The sequence below is a fragment of the Fusarium coffeatum genome (genome assembly GCF_003316985.1).
Source record: "Fusarium coffeatum strain FIESC_28 chromosome Unknown BRIP53273_contig_59, whole genome shotgun sequence".
NCBI lineage: Eukaryota > Fungi > Ascomycota > Sordariomycetes > Hypocreales > Nectriaceae > Fusarium > Fusarium coffeatum.
The window spans coordinates 46969-68111 of NW_022157855.1; the positions used below are offsets into that span (position 1 = coordinate 46969).

General features: G+C 47.4%; 8 protein-coding genes across 8 annotated transcripts; 3 read left to right on the top strand and 5 right to left on the bottom strand.

Moving 5' to 3' along the window:
* Nucleotides 1-184: 184 nt before the first annotated feature.
* On the bottom strand, nt 185-1909 carry FIESC28_02687 (uncharacterized protein; the record flags this gene model as incomplete). The annotated part of the gene is made up of 4 exons (XM_031156836.1): nt 185-371; nt 426-592; nt 645-1609; nt 1666-1909. 4 exons carry the CDS (start codon nt 1907-1909, stop codon nt 185-187), a joined length of 1563 nt encoding a protein of 520 aa, XP_031019082.1.
* Nucleotides 1910-4394: 2485 nt separating this feature from the next.
* FIESC28_02688 (uncharacterized protein) lies at nt 4395-5976 on the bottom strand (the record flags this gene model as incomplete). The annotated part of the gene is made up of 2 exons (XM_031156837.1): nt 4395-4795; nt 4854-5976. 2 exons carry the CDS (start codon nt 5974-5976, stop codon nt 4395-4397), a joined length of 1524 nt encoding a protein of 507 aa, XP_031019083.1.
* A 1019-nt stretch (nt 5977-6995) lies between these two features.
* Nucleotides 6996-8172, top strand: FIESC28_02689 (uncharacterized protein; the record flags this gene model as incomplete). The annotated part of the gene is made up of 2 exons (XM_031156838.1): nt 6996-7464; nt 7517-8172. The coding sequence occupies 2 exons, from the start codon at nt 6996-6998 to the stop codon at nt 8170-8172; spliced, it is 1125 nt and encodes a 374-aa protein (XP_031019084.1).
* A 621-nt stretch (nt 8173-8793) lies between these two features.
* Nucleotides 8794-10144, top strand: FIESC28_11830 (uncharacterized protein; the record flags this gene model as incomplete). The annotated part of the gene is made up of 2 exons (XM_031165930.1): nt 8794-9171; nt 9251-10144. The coding sequence occupies 2 exons, from the start codon at nt 8794-8796 to the stop codon at nt 10142-10144; spliced, it is 1272 nt and encodes a 423-aa protein (XP_031019123.1).
* A 2540-nt stretch (nt 10145-12684) lies between these two features.
* Nucleotides 12685-14397, bottom strand: FIESC28_02690 (uncharacterized protein; the record flags this gene model as incomplete). Its single annotated transcript, XM_031156839.1, has 5 exons — nt 12685-12838; nt 12898-13064; nt 13135-13452; nt 13509-14300; nt 14350-14397. The coding sequence occupies 5 exons, from the start codon at nt 14395-14397 to the stop codon at nt 12685-12687; spliced, it is 1479 nt and encodes a 492-aa protein (XP_031019085.1).
* Nucleotides 14398-14692: 295 nt separating this feature from the next.
* FIESC28_02691 (uncharacterized protein) lies at nt 14693-16486 on the bottom strand (the record flags this gene model as incomplete). Its single annotated transcript, XM_031156840.1, has 2 exons — nt 14693-15427; nt 15488-16486. 2 exons carry the CDS (start codon nt 16484-16486, stop codon nt 14693-14695), a joined length of 1734 nt encoding a protein of 577 aa, XP_031019086.1.
* A 660-nt stretch (nt 16487-17146) lies between these two features.
* FIESC28_02692 (uncharacterized protein) lies at nt 17147-18321 on the top strand (the record flags this gene model as incomplete). Its single annotated transcript, XM_031156841.1, has 2 exons — nt 17147-17340; nt 17394-18321. 2 exons carry the CDS (start codon nt 17147-17149, stop codon nt 18319-18321), a joined length of 1122 nt encoding a protein of 373 aa, XP_031019087.1.
* Nucleotides 18322-18806: 485 nt separating this feature from the next.
* FIESC28_02693 (uncharacterized protein) lies at nt 18807-20171 on the bottom strand (the record flags this gene model as incomplete). Its single annotated transcript, XM_031156842.1, has 1 exon — nt 18807-20171. One exon carries the CDS (start codon nt 20169-20171, stop codon nt 18807-18809), a length of 1365 nt encoding a protein of 454 aa, XP_031019088.1.
* Nucleotides 20172-21143: the final 972 nt, after the last annotated feature.

Below are 21143 nucleotides of genomic sequence, written 5' to 3' on the forward strand. Positions count from 1 at the left end.
GGATTTGGAGACATAACACTGATGATGTCTCCATGAGTTTAAACGAATTGTACAGTAGCTACAGCTGATAAAATTTCCCAACACTTGCAAGATGATACTAAATTTAATGTCCATCTGTCCTGAAGAAGTGCTCCAAGTGAGGCCTGGAGGAAATGGAGTTCACTCCAGGAACTACCCTTATACCCTACAAGGGCCCAAGGACCTTTACCCGGATTTCACCAACATGCTCAGTCTTTCCAGGAATAGCCTTGGGGTATCCGACGATACGGGCATGAGTCATATCAATGTCGGCCTTGGTGGTATCGTAAAGCTCAATATCGTATGCTGGAGCGATTCGAGAAAGAGCCAGGTACATCTCAGAAAAGGCCATACTGATTGGCAATATTAGCATGTCTTTCCAGCCAGCGGAGTCAAGGGCCACTTACGTATATCCAATGCACTGCCGAGAGCCCTGAGAGAAGTTGGTGATGTACTTCTTCAGTGGGATCTTCTTCTCGGCAGCCTCGATCCAACGCTCAGGTCGAAACCTATCGGGTTCAGGGAAGATACTCTCATCAGTGTGACAGAAGTAGGTGGATTGCGAGATGGGAGTCTGGGATTTATGTTAGTAATTGTAAGCATTTAACGGTGAAGAATAAACTTACCCCCTTGGGAATGACATGGTTCTTGTATTTGAGGTCCTCCTGGGTAGCCACACGGCCTGAGCGAGAGATGGGGCCAAAGGCCAAACGGAACCCTTCATGGACAACACCGCTCAGATATGGAAGATTCTCAAGGGTGGAGAGAGGATGCTGGTTGTTCTTAGACTTGGGCAGGCTGCTCAACTCGTCTCGAAGCTTCTTCAGGCACTCCGGGTGAGTGAGTAAATAGAAGATGGTGATAGCCAAAGTCCTTGAAGTAGTCTCAGTGCCAGCAAACAGGATAACGGTACCCTCATCCAGCATTCGCTCAACAGTACGTTCATGAGGCGGAATGTGGGTATCAGCGAGTGCACCGAAAAGGATAGAGCCCTTAGCTTCAGAGCTCTTGTTGGAGAGAAACTCGCCTGCACCACGGTCCTGGATCTCATTTCGCATCTGGAGAAGATCAGCGACAGAGGGTGCGATCATGCGAATGCAGCTATATGGAAGACGCTTGAGAATAGTGACCAGGACAGGCAGGAAGCGAGCCAAATGGTAGACCTTGGTGAGACCCAAGAACCCATCACGAACCACAAAGTGGAAGTCCGGAAGGTTGAGGTAGTCGTAATGTTTACCGTAGAATCGGGAGGTGATAACATCGGCAGTCAAGGCACAGAAAGCACCATCAAGACTGAGAACTTGCTTCTTGTCAAGATGCTCTTGGAATCGGGACAGCAGCTTGGAGACGCGCTCGTGAATCAGAGGTTCCAGGTTGGTGATAGTTCGCTTGGAGAAGTATGGGTTCAAGTAGCCGCGACGAGAGCGATGATGGTCGTGATCTACAGTAGCCGCAGTAGCAGTGGGGACGTCGAAAGCACCGACAGTGGCAGGGTCCTTGTTAGTCTTTCGGGAACCGGCTGTGTAGATCGTGGAATAGTATGATGAATCCTTAATGTGAACCTCGCGAGCATTGACGCGAACAATGGGACCTTGGAACGTTTTTGTCAGCTGAGTAGTCGTTGGAGCAGTCTATCAACTATCTTACCATATTTCTCGTGCATCTTGGCGATCTCCCATAGGTACTGGCCATCTCGGATGACTTCATGGTAGAACTCCAGATAAGGCCCAATTGCGGCTAGCTTCGGTCCCGGAATCTTTCGCAACGGGTGGAGATAGAGATTGTAGGAACAAGTAGCGAGGAAGTAGATAATAGATGACGCTGCCAGTATCCCAACAGCATGGCTGATGGGAATGTTTAAGGCACCCTTGATCAAGTCTTTGTCAATCATCGTTGTGTCGCCCAGAACCCTTTGTAGCAATGCTTGTTAAAGGAAACCAGATCTTACTGATAGACATATTGGAGATAGATATAACAATTACCACTATTATATACAATTGATACCTGATCGCAGGTGCTGTGTTGGTAGTGAAAGTCCGGTCCTGTCTCACTCTATCTGTCTGTATTGAGAAGACGCATAAGAATCGGAACATTATTCCTGTTACGATCATCCGTGTCCCAGTCGTGCTAACCATAGCTACTATACACACAACCTCACATGTGTAGTACGTCGATACAAGAGGGATGCGAGAGGCCTGACGGGCCTGAAGTTATCGAGCCCATGCACCGAACAGAAACGTGCAGGAGGAGACATGCCGATGCAGCCCGCTATGAAGGCTTGCAGCCGCGCGGCAACATGGGGCGTAGGTACTGAGCTACGGCAATCGCATCGCGTGGAAGAAAGTGTTTCATACACCTGTAGCTTCGTACAGTGATAATTGAGTTTATAAGGTCGGGACCGAGGTGAGAACTTTATCTACCAAGACCCTGCCATTTCAATACAAAAGAAGCAGGAGTTTAATATGCATGGACTGGTACTACTCGTAGAAAGTTTATGACCGCCTCACTCTACTGTCCCCACTGGCCAGGTCTGTGTTTGTTTGAGACCCTAGACATTGCAGAACGCTTAGGTAATCCCGTGCACCTTCGAATCATTTACTGGAGACTAGTGAAAGCTTGTAAAGAGGAGAACCGACATCTTCTCTCTTCTCTCAGTATACCTTTGCTGAGATTAGGGTAAGATGATCCAATTACAATTGAAGTCCTTTAGGCAGTTGCAAGAGATGATGGGATCTCGTCATGGTCTTAACAGCTATTTCAGACAGTGTTCGAATCGGCATCTGCGCCATTACGAAGTCGTATTTGTCCTCTTGGTAGATCACTGCCTGATATGCATGCAACCTTTTCACCTCAGCGGGCCCTGTAGATCTCGAAGACGGCGGCTCTTACTTGGTGTTTCTGCATACGGCGAGTCCGTGAAGATGGTACATAGTAACATCTCAGAATCTCTAGTCGCCACTGTGAAGAGTGGGATAATCGTTGTCCGTTGTGGCCCGTGGTGGTTCACATGTGCTCGCTTAGAAGCTTATTACATCTCATGTAGACCATTGCCATTCAACTACCGTTGTTCCCCAGCATCATCAACTCATGACCCAACAGCCAAGTCTTTTATATACTCCATAGTCGATCAACCTATTGACTGATGGCAATGTTCATGTTCCAATTTTCTCATGATGTCTACAATTCCTCAACCGTGTTACCAGTCTTGGAGCGCCCTACCGTTGTTTGATCGTATTTCTTCGCCAGACCATATCAACAGCTTTCCCATAGATTTCAACGACTATGCACCGCCAATGTTAGAGACAGAATTACTATCGGCGGATTTTAGCGACTTCTGCGCCTATCCTCTCTCTACGGTGGATTTAGACCCTCAGCAATTGTACGAGGTTCCTAACGTTCGCTTCGAGCATGGCCTAGTGACACCACCTATCGAACCATGTGTCACAAAATCCCACGATCTCATCGACGCCACGCCAAGCGATCTGATCATACTTCCCAAATTCACACAACCCAGTGGATGTCCGTTCCCAAACTGCAAGTCAGTCGCCATCTTTGACAACGGACGTGACTTTCGGCGTCATTATCGTCAACATTTCAAGCGCTTCTTCTGTCGCTATGCAGAATGTCCGCAGTCGGCTCAAGATTTACGAGATGTTGATGGCACGAGGGGTTTTGCTACACGGAAGGATCGTGCGCGACACGAGTCCAAGCATAAGCCGACAGTTCAGTGCCCTTGGCATGACCAGGATGGACGGCAATGCCTGCGAGTTTTCAGTCGGGTGGATAATATGCGGGATCATTATAGGCGGATACACAAGAGGAGACTATGAGCAGTCATGCCTGACGCGATCATCATTCAGAAGCAGCTTTACTAGCAACGTGCATATTTGTTCCTTGATCAAACTTAATACTACTCCGTACGTACGCAGCTGAAACGTTTGAAAGTGGGTTGTCGCCTTGACTTGGTGGATCTTTAAAATTGAGAACCATTTTTCATCACGAAAGGACCCATATGTAATCCTTCGCCCACCTTTTATTCGTCGAGTCCCAGCCAGATCGGCCAGGGCGATAAAACCTTAATCGTCCTGATCAGGTCTGTCGAAGTCACACAGAATCCTTCGCGGTTGCCTAGATGTAACCTATCACCCTGGAAGAGGCTCAGCCCGCCCCTTGATGTCATGCCGCGTGCCAAATCTCACACCAATCTGAGACCCGCATCGAGGATGAATTGCGGGTAAAGCTGTCTGTTCGGAAGTTAAGTTATGAACTGCCTCAATTGGCAGGTGGTAGAATTTCCTACATGCCGCAATAACCGACCACGATCATTCATGCGCCATGGTCCAGGAACGTGGAGTTGCTTTGTGCTTCAATTAATACTATCTACGACGCGTCATGCCGAGTTTCCGTGACCGATCCCAAAGATGTGTCCCTCTTTCGCGAATTTCATCCAACGCTGTGTCCAGAAACAATACGCTCTGATTCTTACCGCTGAGGGGCGTCTCGCCAATACCATTGAGTTCGGTCCCGTCGATTGTACTATTTTCAGAAGAATGAGGTGGGTCTAGCAGAGATGTTTGGCTTCCCACGAAAGCATCTTGTATCTGAGTGAAAAAGAGCTCAAAAACATTCGGGATCAAGGATGCGTCCAGAGATGACTGTAAACTAGAACGAGGCACCGAGTACAAGCCATTGAGCACGAGCTCGAAATAGTCCAGTGCAAGAGAGTAACAGGCAAGAAATGGGAAGATCACTCGAGACCAATTGACATGTTCATCAACTTGGAGATGTCAGATATGTAGGACAAGGCTTAGGGTAGATTGATGCAGGGGGCTTACAGATAGTGGGACCGGTCCGGGATGAACCGTCCGGCAATTCATCCACTGCGGAAGACGGTGAGCTTGCAGGTGACGAGTCAGGCGTGGTAGGGATGTAGGGTAAACATTGCTTTGTAATAGCAATCAACTGTCGTGATATGTCAATTATATCTTGTACAACGTGGTACAGCTGCAGGTTGTTAGAGTCGTCGATCATAACCATGGCTTTGTAATTGGCTAAAGCACATGTAATCTTGCTATTGAGGCCCGACAGCACCCCAGTTACATCTCCAAAAGGATGAGAATCTATCGCGTTACCACAGTCCAAAAATGGAAAATGGCCAGATGCCGATAAATCGAAGGCTGCAGGGTCTGAATTGTTGAATATTGATCCTTGTTTATCAACCGTTTGATGCAATTGGACCCCCGGATTGGGAATATCGTTGATGAAGCTTAAGTTGCTGGAAAGCAGGAAATCGCTCCATGTTTCGCTGCCAAGTCCGTTTGGCGATTCGGACAGCTGAGGCGTGGGGATAGATTGGGTTTCTGTGTTGAACTGATGTGTGCCGAGATCATAGGCCGTAGGAAAGTCTATCTCGACTTCCTTGAGGGTTTGTGTGGAGTCTGTCTCAAGGCTTAGAGGTTGATGGTCAGAGTTCGCAGTCAAGACAGCAAGAACTGTGGGGGCTGGCATTGCTTCTTGACCAAGCGTACAACTCGGTAGTGGGACATCTGATAACGAGAGAGTTCGGGTATCTTCCGCGCTATGCCTCACAGATCCAATATTCTCCTTGGAAGCCTCAGGTTCAGACTGTACTGTAACACTATCCAGGATGGCTTCAGGGTTCGGAACTTCCGGGGATGGAGATGTGATGCTTCCCCTCGTAGATATCTCGCTTTCCGCGGGTTCTGCCAAGAATGACGACCTCAACCGTGCTCCAGCCGTCACGATCTTGCTGGGTCGACCAGACTTTCCACGTTTACTGAAAACACAGATCTTTCCAGCTCTTCGACAGCGATTACAAGTCTTGTCGCCCTTATCGCTATCGGCTTTTGATGGACGAGGGCATCGTAGCTTCTGGCTATGACAGCGATCACATGCAGTCCGTAGTAATCGGTTCCTCATGATGGTAGCGTTAGCCATCCTGGCTGATTCGGTGGGTTAGTATTTGTCACTGCCCAGCAAACGAATATAAACCTACAAAATCGCCGAGAGAGTTGATCATAGGATAGTGGCTCCCAATAAACAAGAAAAAGTTAGAGATTCCTTGTTCGGTTTATTCTGGAATTTAAGCAGAGCTCCAGGCTGGCTCAACTATCTATTTAAAACCCAGACATCCAATGCACAGACCAGGAATGGTATCTTGAAGCCCAGCCTGTGGGTATCTTCAGACCGGTAATTCTCGCACAAGGCACTGCCAGTTATACCTCACTAAGGGGATTTGCGGCCGTTTGCAGAGTCAAGGCTGCTCAAGGTTATCGTACAAGCGCAATTAACTTGGCTACGAGTCTTGAATGTGGAGGATTACGCTGTAGCTGTCTATATGCCAACGTGGACTAGCATAAAGCCTGTAGCGTAAGGGCCTCTGGGAAGTTCCGAGATGCTAGTGCCATGACTTGCGAAGCTAGGGGTTTGCGCATCGCCGATGGTCGTTCAAGAGGCCTGGACGTCGCTATGCGGCCAATGAGAAGTGGATTATAGCGAATGGCTAAGCTAGCAACTCACCCCTGCGATCAGGCCCACAGGACGGTTTCCAGCTAGGCGGTCAATATTCCGTACTAATCGCATGCATAGCCTTGCAAAATGCGATCAAACTGCAGAAAAACCGACCGAACTTTCAAGCTGGGGTTTGAATCCTGGTCAAGGATTTCCAAGGTTCTAGGAGTCCCAAGAAATATGGTAACAACACTACCACTGCTAGCTGACGCAAGATTCCATACCAACAATCTTCAGGCCTGACAAGTCGGCATGTAAGTTAAAGGAGAAAACGAGGTTTATCCTGAGATGACTGTTTATTATCAATCAATTTATCATTATCAATTATTCGTTAGAACAGGTCGATATAAGACGAAGGCAGCAACCAGTTGTATTTGGTTGTTTACCTAGAACAAGTACCATTAGTGGTTTCTATTGAAATTACTTCGTTTAGTTCAATTATCACAATGGAGAAATTCCCGACACAGTACTTTCTCAACACAACTGTGCGCCTTCTGGAGTACATCAAATATCGAGACACCAACTATACTCGAGAAGAACGCATCGAGAACCTGCACTATGCCTACACTAAGGCTGCTCATCATTTCGCTCAACCTCGCCAGCAACAGTTACTGAAGGTTGAACCCAAGCGCTTGCAGGCTTCACTCCAAACCATCGTCAGCATGGTTGTCTACAGTTGGGCCAAGATCTCCAAAGAGCTAATGGCAGATCTATCAATCCACTACACCTATACGCTCGTTCTGGATGATAGCAAAGATGATCCTCATCCCACTATGGAGAACTACTTCGATGATCTGCAGGCTGGCAGGGAACAAGCTCATCCTTGGTGGAGACTCGTCAACGAACACTTCCCAAATGTTCTCCGACATTTCGGTCCTTTCTGTTCGTTGAACTTGATCCGCAGCACTCTTGACTGTCAGTATTTGATCCGCGCTATTTATATAAACAAGCTAACCCGATTTTGTAGTTTTCGAGGGTTGTTGGATTGAACAGTACAACTTTGGGGGATACCCGGGATCCCATGATTATCCTGGCTTCCTTCGGCGCATGAATGGTCTTGGCCATTGCGTTGGTGCTTCGTTGTGGCCCAAGGATCAGTTTGATGAGCGCAAGCAGTTCCTGGAAATCACGTCATCCATTGCCCAGATGGAGAACTGGATGGTTTGGGTCAACGATCTCATGTCATTCTACAAAGAGTTTGACGGTGAACGGGATCAGATCAGCCTTGTCACCAACTACGTTACATCTTATGAGATAAGCCTCAATGAGGCTTTGGAAAAGCTCACCCAGGATACCTTACATTCCTCCAAGCAGATGGTAGCCGTCTTCTCAGACAAGGATCCCCAGGTGATGGAAACCATCGAGCGCTTCATGCACGGCTACGTCACCTGGCACCTGTGCGACAGCAGATATCGACTGAGTGAGATTTACGAGCAAGTCAAGGGAGAAGAGACCGAAGAATCTCAGAAGTTCTGCAAGTTTTATGAACAGGCTGCCACCGTGGGAGCTGTATCCGCGGCCCAGTGGGCGTATCCTTCCGTGGCTCACCTCGCAAGCCTCCGGTCGAAGGACATGGAACCGGCTCACGAGCCCATCGTAAGTTCGCTTGAATCTGTGGAATGAGCGAATGGTAAGTCTCAGAACAGGCCCTGCTGGTATATGCGAGGATAAGTTTGGATTTTCGTTTTGTTGTGAATGGCAGGCTATAGTTTCTTAGTATGTTTCGATGAAACTCAATTCTTCCTTCAGACAGTTATAGGTACAGAGTGGATAGGTAATTTCAATCGAGCGTGGTAAGCAAAATGCCGGTGGCCCACTTGGCTACAGGGACTTTTTATGCACTAAAAACAAGGCGATGGAAGCACTACAAGGTCATCCTGATCCTGAAGGAGCGTCGGGACCGACGTATACAGGCCACGCTTATATGTAACTCCGATTGATAAGACACAACCGAATAGCTCTAGAAGACTTGTGTGGGAGATACAAATTCTTTAGCTCATGTCGTGGCGTCGAGCGACTAGGATTCTTATTGAATTCGGCAGACAAAACCGGCAGGAAAGGTGCCGTTTAACTGCTGAGTTGTGTCCGTGCATTCGAGCTGTGACGCGTTACGTCGCTAGAAATCTCGCCGCTTCCCGGTCTTGTACTTCCAAATGAACATGACCTGAGTGCCAACCAACCAACACAACATTACTTGATTACCTCTGCTCTCGCAGAACATCATTTCTATTACGTTCAGATATCATGGATCTTCCCAAGCCAAGGCAAGAAAGAGAGACAAGCTTATTGATGTACTACCTGGATGTTGTTTTTCCTCTTCAATACCTCCCCCATGAACGCACCTGCGTAGGCAAGAGAGAATGGTTGCTTACTATCCTCACCTCTGCTCGACCTACATATTATGCGACACTATGTTTGGCTCTACTACATAAGGAATACACTGCAATTTCATCAACTAGCGAACAAGCTGCAGTATGGAAGAGAGAAAAGACGTATTATTATGTCCTTGCACTGCAGGAGTCTCAGAAATTGCTGGGTGGTCTAGATAATACTTCAGGCATGATAAAGCTGAAAGTTACCGTTATTGCTCTAGCCTGTATGCTTCAGCTCGTGAGCTTCGAGGTAAAGTTGACCCAATCACTTGCTGTACCATCGGCGAATGAAATTGAGCATTCAATCGGTGACTAACATCTTGGGTTAGTCTTCTCATCTGACGAGGGGAGACTGGCACGTTCATCTTCTGGCAGCCAAGACACTTATTCCAGCTTTAGTCGACGGTTGGTCGACAGCTTTACAATCAGGCCCTCCAGCATCTTCTATATGGTGCGAATTAAACGAATCAGATTTCGACTCGGATGGGGACTTCGTCCAGACATCGCTGAGCTTCGAGTATCTCGCAGCCCTGAGATTCTTATCAAACTTTCTTGCCACAATTGGTATTCTATCTTGCATATCTGTTGGTCCAGCGTCGCCATTCGAGGATTATAGCCATCTTATGAACCAACCAGGTTTGATGCAGCTAGACGAGTTGCTAGGGTGCCGAAACTGGGCCATGCTGACTATTTTGGAAGTGGGTAAGCTGGATCGCTGGAAGCGCCAGGAGCAGGATCACAACCGTTTGAGCTTGAAAACCCTTGCTCGACGATCTATGGCGATAGAAGACATGGTGACAGAGGAGCTCCAAAACTCACCTACACAAGGAACTCTGAGAGACCTCATCACTCACATTTACGCAGCCTCTATCACGACATACCTGCACACCGTCGTATCGGGCCTGAATCACAACCTTGTTGAGGTCCAGGATAGCGTATCCACAACGATTCTGCTGCTGGAGAAGCTACCAGACTTGCAAGCTGTTGTAAGCATTATCTGGCCTTTGGCGCTTACAGGATGTATGGCTTTGCCCAGCCAAAGGGGGTTTTTCAGGGTGACTCTGAGGTCCTATAGCTCTACTTGGAGCTCTTTGAGGAAATATGATGGGGTCATCGAAGTCTTGGAGGAGGCTTGGAAGAAGCGGGAGCTAAAGACAGATGAGGGTGCTATGAACTGGGAAGATCTTATGGATTTCCAAGGGATTCCAGTTCTTTTGATTTAGGGCTAAGCTCTCTTCCGTTGTGGTATCTAGCCATAGCTACACCACGTATGACAAGCTGGTAGGGTCTACTGACATGATAGACCAAATTATGTTGAGAATTAGATGACATATAGATGAGAATAATGAATTATTAGTATACGGAGTGTTTTGAATTGTAGATTAGATATACAAATATAAAATAGCACTACAATGGGTTATTTGGTGACCACCGCTTCTTCGTGCGTTCCTTCATTCAGGATGGATTCCTCAATACATAAATATACAGAATTTCTAGTCCGGACCTTTCAAGATCTAGAGGATGAGGCTCTACATTAGTTAAATCGAGAACACCTGTTCTGTGATTTAGGTGTAGTTAATGAGAATTCGGCCCTCGTCTAGCAAGTTATTTGTGTACAACAGTGAGAAACCTTTTTCACTTTCCTCGATGTGGCGACGCATCATCATACCTTAAACTGTTCGTATATTCATTCATAAGTTGTTCTCTTGTTCCTTAACGTTATTGCATATGTGCGACTAGGCAGCTATCTGAAAATAGACCCAAGATCCTCCTCCGCTGTCGGTGCATTGTCCCTCTCAGGTCGTCAGAGACCTTAACTTGCTCAACTCGTAGATTGTTGATGGTTGGTTTGGAATGTGGGTGCCTGAAGGAGATTGTAGTGTAGGAATGTTGATGATGTTCTCGATACGCGAACTAGACGTGGTCGACCAGCGCTAGTCTTCCGAGGCGAGCCCTCGCAGCCAGATTCCGTGACTGAATCCTCAACATGCCTTGGCAGCGATCCAAACTGTGGCGCAGAGCGCGGCGCTCACCCCAGAGTAAGCGCAGACTTCTAGCCAAGAGACCTCAAGGTCTGCGTCCAGGCCATCAATCAACTTGGCGGCTGCGAGCATTGCGGAGACGGTAAGTTGGCACTGATGAATGAAGTGAAGGATGAGATCTCGTGTTCGTGTTCCTTTCTTGTGAGAAATTGTTTAGCTGTTAAGTCCCGAGTCGAGCAGGGGAGTCACCATGCTAATTATGTCTCCATACGATGGCCATGGGCATCAAATTAGGTATTAAATGCCGAATGTTCCATGTAGGAAGGCTGAAAATTTGAGTCATAGGAACCTAAGCGAAAATGCCAGTGACTGAAACGTGAGCGCAAGGCCTGAATTTCGACGAGGGGAAACGATAACAAAACCACCGCACTGTCCCGGCATCAAGGACGGCAGTGCTTTCAAAATGCATAATGTCAACTTTCGCGTATGTGGCAAGATACAAAATAGCACTAGCGTCTGGTAGCAAGCTATCCCCTCGATTGAGATATGTTACATCGGCGGATTATTCCGTTTCGGGCTGCTGCAATCGATACTGTTCGGTGTAAAAGTCTACGGCGCGTTTTGCTCCCGGGTCCGATAGCTAGGTATCTGCTAGTACTGGACCTGGATACACCATGAGGAGATCTGATCTCAAGACGACAATATCCCCTAGTCTGTGGATATCATTTGCAAAGATAGAAGTCCTTCTCGACCCCGAATATTAGCTCAACTTTCAAGGTAAAGGTCGTCAATCACAAAGGCCTTGATAAAACATTCTACTACGCCAAATCTAATTGACAGTATACCGACATCGGCAGATCCTCTTTTCTTTCTGTTTTGGCGTCTTGACTCTTGCGTTGCGACGACTCTTGGCCCCGAAACTCAGTGTGCCTTCGCTTAACCCGAGGCGCTTACGATCTGGGTTACGGATCTAAGTTTTGACATCGAGGTGCGCAAGAAGCGCTCGAAAGATCGCGCTTTAGAATTAGCTTACTAGACTTCGAGGAGGATCAGAGATCTTATGGTGCGACTGGATGGAATGGGTCGGATGCACAGGAATTTGCGTTTCTTGGTTCATTTGTTGTTGGAGATTCTACTGGGTTATGTAGCTGTGCAGATTGATTTCGCTACTCATCAAAGGACTCCTCTCGCCCTTAACCGCGATTGATATTGCATTATCTTTTGCCTTGAATATACGTCCGTCTGGAAATTGTTCTCTTATATAGTAGCAATTGATTTAGAGTTCAACATAAATTGTTTACGACTTGTTTGTCCTAACAATACCTCGAAAAAGGTCTATTTGTGACCTACCTACAAATCATTTCCGATGTGCCTCAAGGGATCGTGCCAATCGGGTGACACAATTGAATCGGTACGTAATCAATGAGATTCAAATCTCACAGTAGCCATGTATAAATGTATTGCTACTTTGCTACTGACCCGATCCTGTAGTAAGATGGTGTAGATCAGGTAGCCCGAGCCGATTAGTATGGTCTGTGTTTGACCTACTACTGGGCCACCTGCCCCCAGGATCTTTCAGTCAATATAGATCTAGTGTACCGCGGTCAATGGTGATAGAAGGATGGATCCTCAACTCGCAGTAAACTTAAGAACCCGATTATATGCACACGTCCTAAATACAACTCTAGGGCAATTCTATATAAGAACATCTCACCTCCTGCTAGACTAGCCTCTGTAGGACTGTCGAGCTTCATCCATGTCGCGTAGCTCAAGTGTTGGTATCAGCTTGGAGTAAGATACACATTGAGCGCAGGCTTATGCCATGCAAGATATACACGACTTTCGTCATACCAATTACAGGAGTTCTCGGCAAGACGAAGATCGAATTCCCACACTGTTCTGGCAAGCATCATACGCATTTCAGCATATGCGAGACTATACGTTTTGTCAGTATAACGACTATGGACATACGATATAACTTCAATGTGACTTACTTCATGCCAATACAGTTTCGAGGACCAATCGAGAAAGGTTTAACGGCGTCGAGACGATCATCCTTGAACCGAGGGTCACCGAGCCAGCGTTCAGGAATGAAGTCATGGGGTTGAGTAAAGTACTTTGGGTCATAATGCAATGCCCACATGTCGTTCTCTACCAGCGTCTGTTGTAGACAGTGTTAGCATAAACTTTCAAAGCCATAAGAATGCTTGAAAATATGAGATGGCACTTACATTCTCCGGAACGTAGTAGCCGGCCACAATACTACCACCTTTGGCTATCTGTCGAGGAGACCCACCGCCTGCCACCGGAGGATACATACGCAAAGCTTCGTCCAACACAGCCTGCATGTAACGTAGGTTCTGTGTAGATATGAGATCAATGTCCTCCCCTCGATTATATGTAGTCCGAACTTCTCGAGTCAAGAGATCCAGGGTACGGGGATTGGCACAGAGGAAATAGACTGCTGCAGATAGAAGAGTCGCTGTTGTCTCAGAACCAGCCACAATCAACACAGAGGCGTTTGATGCAAGTTCATCAAATTTCATAGACTAAAGAAGTATGTGAGTTCAGATTACACAGACAAACATCAATAACAAGAACTTACGGTTCCCTTGGACTTTAACCCTTGTGTGATCTTGCCAACAAAATCTGGCCTGTCGGTCTTGGTGTCTAGTCTTTTTTTCACCTTCATACTGGCCAACTCCTTGTTCTCAGCAAACTTGGTAAGCATACCGCGAGGAAGCATCAAGCCAGCAAGAGGAGCAAGGCTTGGGTATCGACCAATCTCGGCTAAGAATGCAACGCTCTTGAGACTTTCGAAGGCGAGGGCAACCCACGGATGGTAAGTCGAGTTATCAAGGCAACTAAAGGATTCTCCGAACGCCAGATCTCCAATCATATCGAACGTGGTAAAGGTGTACCACTTAGCGATGTCGACAGGTTTCTTACCACCAGAAGACTGCTCATGTAGTTGTCGGAATAGCTGGCTGACGTACGAATTGAAGGTAGGTTCCTGTTCGAGCATAGCCTGGGCTGAAAAGCCATATGCCAGAGCACGACGGAAACGGGTATGATTTTCACGATCGCTACCAACGATGTTATCACCAGCAAACTGTACCGAGATAGGGTCTTTGCCATGTTCAGGTTCACCAGCCTTTCGATGCCCACGAACATCTTTCATGGCATCGGGGTGGTTGAATGAGAGCATGTTTGGTCCGATTCTTACGACTGGACCATACTTTAGATGAAGTTCGAGATGTTTCTTGTGGGGGAGTCCACAGAGCATCAGGAGAGTGTGGGGAATCTGTGTAATCTTATTAAGCCATGGGCCGGGGAAGTTACGGAGTGGGTGGAAGAAAAGGTTGTACACCAGAATCGACACGAGATACGTGAGGCACTATAGGATCCTACGTTAGCAGGTTTCACTTGACTTTACATCAACGTACTGTGCCAGCTGTGAAGGCCACAAAGGGCCAAACGGAGTAGTTGAACATTTGGAAAAGAATGTTAACAGTTGGTAATTCTACTCGATTCGAAGCTTGATAGCTCTATAAATAATTCAAATAGTAATCAAGTACATCGTCAGGCAACTTCCTTCCAAAGCTGTCTTGTTTGATTGAGAATAAACTTCAATGGTCTGTCGGTATTTCACTCTACCGACGCTATGATTCGGATGATTTTGCCATTTTTGGGCCATACCCCACTGCGACACCACACTCATCCGTCAACTTTCCACTTTCTAGGCCTTACAAATTAACAAAAGTCGGTTGATCCATCTGTCTAGAATGTCTACTCGGGTGTTTCAAGATCCACCTTCGCGAGCCTGATGTATGAATGTTCCGGCATGCTAGTCAGACCTTCAACAGTGCGGTAACTGGAAAGTTGCGAAGGACAAGGCAGGAGCTCAAAGTTCCAAACCAACATCGCAATGGATGTTTTCAACTGCTGGTATCCCAGTCTTCTGCCGAAACAACCTCGCGTTCCCAAGCCGAAAGCCAGTGTCGGTCCAGCTGTCCCATCGAACTCCTCGAACTCCTCCATATCCTCAGCAGACAGGGTCTTTGTTACTAACCATCTCTCAGGCTTGAAAAGAGCAATATTAATAGCCTCCCAACTCTGATCCTTCTTCTCCCCGGCAGTTTGACAAGTCTGGCTTCGCTTGCTCTCATCAACGGCAAAGCCAGGACGCCATACGCTGGGTCCATGAGTGAGGAAAAGTACGTCGGTGCCCTTAGGGATATGGTAGCCCAGGATCTGTGTGTCTACCGTTGACACACGTTGAAGGGCGGGAGTGGCTCCAGCGCATCGGAGAATTTCTTCAATCACTGCTTCGAGGTAGGGAATACGAGCAGCCGCTAGTTCCCGGAAAGAAGGACAGCGGTTTTCGACCTTTGCCTCGGCGAATGAAGATTGCAGGATTTCCCGAAGGCGCTGCTGGACACTGGGGTTGTCGGTGAGAAACTTCAATCCCCAAAGTGTGGTAGTGCTAGTTGTGTCAAAACCTCCGAGGATCAGTCCGAATAGCTAGACAAAGCATGTTAGTATTGATCTCTGAAATGTTAGCCTTCAAGTGGAAATACGTACCTCTCCTTGCATCATAGATGAGTAATAATTTGGACTGCGGCCTTCGGACTCTGCAAGCGCAGTCTCGCGCAATACCATTTGCTCTACCGCCGAGGTAACCTCGAACTTCTCATCGCTCTCAATCTTGGAAACAGAAGACTGGAGGCTCCGGATCAGAAACTCGTCCCTGATCTTTCTAACCTTCCTGAAATGTGACAAATTCATCTTGATCTTTGCCATCCATTTGGCGATTGGAGAACCTTGAAGTCCTTGTGGTGCCTTGGCTAGATCGATTGTTGCGTTAATGAGTTCGTCAAAGACGACTTCGGGAAAGATGAAAGGTCCATCGTTCCCAGTCAGCTTGCGGTTGCCCTGCTTCCTCCAGCTCTCGAGAAGGGCGATGTTGGGCAGCGTAGTACTGGACTTGTAGTTCTCTCCAAACGCGAAGCTGTAAACAGCATCCAAAACAGCGCCCTGGATATCCAATGTTGCACAAAAGGGAGATCCATTGGCAATCGAACTTTTCACCTCCCATAGTTGTATGAGTCTCATGATATTTCCATGGAACGCAGGGCCGGCAACCTCCCGAATGAAAGATGGTAACATAACATCTTGCACAAGCTTGCGGTGCGTCCGAAAGACAGAATTCGTTTGCTGATAAATGTGATGGTCAGGAATAACATCCTCCAGAAGACCGCGAATGTTGGTTGATCGATCAAACTCCTTGCGGCGAAGCATGATGTCCTGCGTTTCGCGAAAGTCGGCGAGAATGACAGTGGGACGTTGCAGAGGACTGAGAAATAGTTGAATAATGGGAGAGTCGAGATTCCTCATTTGTTGGACAATCCAGTCCATGTGAGTTTGGTCGTGGGCTTTTGTGTCTCGAACCATGGCTGGTAAATCACCAAAGAGACTGTTCAAAGCGGCGGCATTGTAAGGGATCTTGGATATGGGTTTTGGATGAGCCCACTTGTACAACAAGTAGAGGGCGATCAGCGTTAGTGCCAGCGTGATGAGCATGACGGCTGAACTAGAGGTGACTGTTGGTGGCCGAAATGGAAGTAATAGTAGTGAGATAACAAGACGAAGTGTAGATTGGCAATCCGACGAGTGGTCCAATATTGAAAGCCTCCACGGGCAGATACATAGTAATAATTAATATTTACAGAACGGAATGTTTGTATTCAACACAACTGAATCAGCAAGTAATCCATCAGTTCCCCCCAGTGGCTAAACCAACCCTAGACCGCAAGCATATCTTGCATAGCTATGTTTTCGAAAACTTCCATCACATCTCTGTGGCCTACTATCACATCCCAAGCTTCATTGACATTCGGCATAATCAGATGTAGCAGTCGGCTAGTTTGTACAGCCCTGTATTTTTCCACCGAAACCTGACGGTAGGCCTTGTTCCAGGGGCTTGTCGGGTCAGGAACCTTGATCTGGCCAATCACGTCACGCTCAATGAAATCGCAAGTCGCTAGGCCCACTAACGCTTCGCTAGGTAACCCGAACTCTAGCTGCGTGTGAATAATCAACCGACCATTCAATCAATTGGCAGGTTTGGGCAAAACAGTAAACTCTCGATGTCTATTAATATTAATTACATTCCAAGCTCAATCAGTCAAGAACGAAAGTTAGCCGATATCACTCCGTTTTCTTGTTCGTCAAGACGTCATCATGTTGCCCCAACTTGTCATGAACCACCTAAGCTCCATTGGCGAAGCTGCTTCTACATGGATCTCTGGAAACAACTACCTCAGCTCTGCCAGAGAATGCCCACCTTTACCAAAGGGAGACCTCAACTATGACATTTACATGGGATACCCTGAGATGTTTGCTTGGGACAAGAAGCGATGCGTCGCCTACGTCAGGTTTGTCTTCGTTCACCAAACTTTAGCTGACGGCCACTAACCTCATTTTCCAGCAACCTATACAACGCCACAGTCAGCACTTATGATCCTTACAAATCCGTTGTTCTCGATACGATTCACTTCCCGGGACTCAGTCATGCTGGAAACTCAGCTAGTCCCAATCCTCTGCATGCCAGTGGTATCATCCTCAAGCCCGATGCATACCAAGCCGAGACTCTTGAAGTCGTCATTGACAACGGAGATGCTTTCTACAGTGATGGCTTCAACGTATCCGGACCTGATCACCTTATGAGCATCGACCTGAAGATGAAGGAGGTGACAAGCCAACTCCGTTTGAACAACGGTCTCTATGCCGGTTACGCCGACGCCAGTCTTGGCCCTGACGGCAACACATATGTCCTGGGCACCTATACATCCAACATCCTGCGAGTAACTCCCAACAAGGAGGTTTCCACCTTTTATGTCGCTGAGCCGCTCGGACCTCCTCGTCTTTACGGCTTCACTGGCATAGCTCATGTCGGCGATGTCATGATCGTTCCGGACAACATCATCGGCCAACTCATCCGCTTCAACGTGAATGATAAGGTCGGGACACCAGTTACCATAAAACAGACCCCATACCACGAATTCAAGACCGCAAATGTCTTGCATTTCCCGGAGCGATACAACGACACTATCCTTCTTGTTGCTGAGAATAAGACTCCCGACCATCCCTTTGGAGGCGTGGCGGTTTATCAGGATAAGACGAAGCAGTTTAACGAGGTTGACTTTCTGGGTTTCTTGCCTAGCCGTCTCGAAAATGCTTTGACGACATCTGCACGACAAATGGCTGATCGCATTTACGTTGTTGCTCTTCCTACGGATGGCGCCAATATCACTGTCGCTGGGGAGAGTAGCAGATTCTTGTGGCAAGACGTTACCGAGGATTTAGATAAGATCATTTACGGCAAGGTTGAAGGGGAATTGCGGGAGGAAATATAGTCAATCCCCTCTGAACATCATGTACTAGTAAGGTATAGCTTTGAATCAATTCTTTATCTGCAATACGAAGTGTTGGGTGAGATCCGTTTCTTATTAGTACTGTTGCGGCGTGTAACTAGTATAGAATGTGGTTGATAGTGACCTACATATCTGAAGTAACGATCGCGCGATATATATAAGTTCTTCGACGGCTGTCTTTCGAACGTGGGTTTTGAAACTTCGGAAACCCATCTTCATTTATGGTAAGCAGGCTTTGGCCCCCGATCCCCAGATCAGACATATTTAGTTGTCGTACCCTACATTTTCAAGATTGAACTCTATCTCGTCGTTAGAACTACGCTGGTCAGTATAGATTTCAGATGACAACATGAACAAAGCATAAAAAAGTCTTCCTGGAGGCGCTTATCTACCCAGGGCGTCGGAGAATGAAGAGATGATAGTTCACAATTGTTGGTACCTATTTCCGAAGTTTATTCACTATTACTCTATCCGATGAACCGTCCAAACTTCGTCCACCTCTCATCGCCCTTCAATCTCTCCATATCCTCATCTCTCAAAGACAGAGCAGCAGTAATTTCCCCATCAGGCCTCTTGGGCATAAGATACATCAGACTCTCCATAGGCTCAAAGATCGGTCTTCTTACGCTCTCAGGCTTTCCCAGCCCAAGACCAAAGTCATAGTTCCACCATCCAGTCTTAGCCCAAGAACTCAACATGATATCCGTGGATGGGTCGGCATCTGCTGTAACAGACAGGACACCCGGGTGCTTGGCTATGTGTGAAACAAACGCTTGTGTCCGACGTCGCAGAGACTCGCGATTAAGTTGGGATCGTAGACGAGAGGCCACAGCGCCAAGAGGCTCGTTGGATATTTGAGACAAGGTCGAACTGCTGTAGGCCATGTTCTGTAGAATGCCAGGGTAGTCCTTGGGCACATCAAGCTGGGTTCGGACGTCAACGGCGCGGCAGAATAGAGTTCGGGCCGATTCTTCTACGCGGGGAAGACGGACGCGACTGGTGCACTGCCAGATAAATGCCGACAGGGCATCATCGGTTGAGACGAACTTAGGCTTGGCCGCTCCATCAACGCCATCCTGAAGTGTTCGGGTCGCCTCATCCTTGAGTTCAGAAAGGGCTTCGGGGCCGAATGAGAAGAACGCCCAGCTCGCCTTGGGAGGAGCTGGCGCGCTCTCGGTTGAGGGGGGCTTGACGACTTGATGCCTCAGCTCATTGTCGAGTTTGTAATCATCGATAAAAGGGACAAGACCCTTGCGCTCCAGGGCCATGACCTTGACCTCCTCTTCGGTGAATTCTTCGTTGCGGCAGGCCTTAGATAGAAGTCGGGTAATTCCATCCTGGCCTGTCATATCCATGCAAGCATGCTGTCCATTGACTGTGAAAATAATACCGCCTTGGATGAAGTTGAGTTGGAAGATGAGAACGGGACTTGGCTCGTCAGGCGAAATGCCAATTGGCAAAGTCTTCCGTGGCGCAATGACGTTTTCGTCAAACATCTTCATTGGGAATTCCGCCTTTCTCAGGGCCTCCATGGTAGGTGCAGAAGGGTCATTCCGAAGGTCCTTGACGATCATTCGCGGTATTTCTTCAAAAGGAGTAATTCTGAGGGCATCAGTCTCATTCTTCTTCACCTGGCCAGCCACCCACGGGAACGCTTGTGAGAGGCGCTGAAGACCCTTGTTGAATGTGTCGAGGATAGCGGGATGAGTGGAGTCATCGGTAACGGGAAAGACAAAGCTGATTTGAGTGTAGATCTCGGTCATGAGAGGCTGTTGCCCGATGATGTCCAGCTCCATGTCTAGCTTTTGCGTTGTTGTGTCTTGTGCCGTCATTGTGAAGTACGAAAATGAGTTTGTTGGTGAGGTTGCATTGTTTGCGTCCTTTTGGTTGTACTTATAGAACTGAAGACCCACTAAACAACCAGAGACTCAAGATGAGTCGAAATGTATTGTTTCCTATTCTGGACTAGCTATTGTTGCAGGCATACAAAACTTTAGAAACGACTCCACACTGACTCTGTTGGCTGGCTAAGGAGCGCAAGTTCTACCTGTGCGCCGAAATGGAGAGACACAACGCATGTGCGACCAACAATCCACCGGTATCGTGTGTGGATGTTTAAGTTTCGGTGTTTATGGGAAAGTTCAAAGCGGCACATTGAGTCAGCCAGTTATCCCCTGCTGTACCATGCCCATGGACTTGTCCACTGAGGAGGCCGTTGAATTTCTTCGCCCAGATGTAGGTTAGTTACATCTTTCCTCCTTTATCTTATCAGCTTATCTGTAATCGATAAGCGACCTTCCTCTTCTCAACATTAATTTACCATACACGCTCGGGAAAAGGATGATGCATTTCAAACAGTACAATTACAATATGGATTTCTTATCCATGTTTGCATTAGATTCAAAGTGATCCGGCTGTGTTCTCCAATTAAACGGCTTTAAAACTCTCGGTGATAATCTACGTGCAGTACATAGTATTCCCCGAAGAAGGACTGGCTTTGTAATGCGGAGGAGAGAAGACTTCAAGATTATGGAGAAGTAAACGGGAGGAAGCTTTCCTAAGTCTTCAGTTTAAAGTTCGATGGATTGCTGAGCTACATAATATAATCCCTCGACCCTCCATGGATTCTTATAGGCCTCTGCAAACGGTTTCAGGTAGTCGACAATAGAAACGAGAGTAATATGAAACCGATTGAGCCACTTTCAAGCCCCAAGTCCATGTTGTTTATCAATCGCAATAGTATCTGAGGCTACGTGAATGTAAGCCTCAGATCTGGGCCATTTCTACAGAGTGGGTAGATTTGA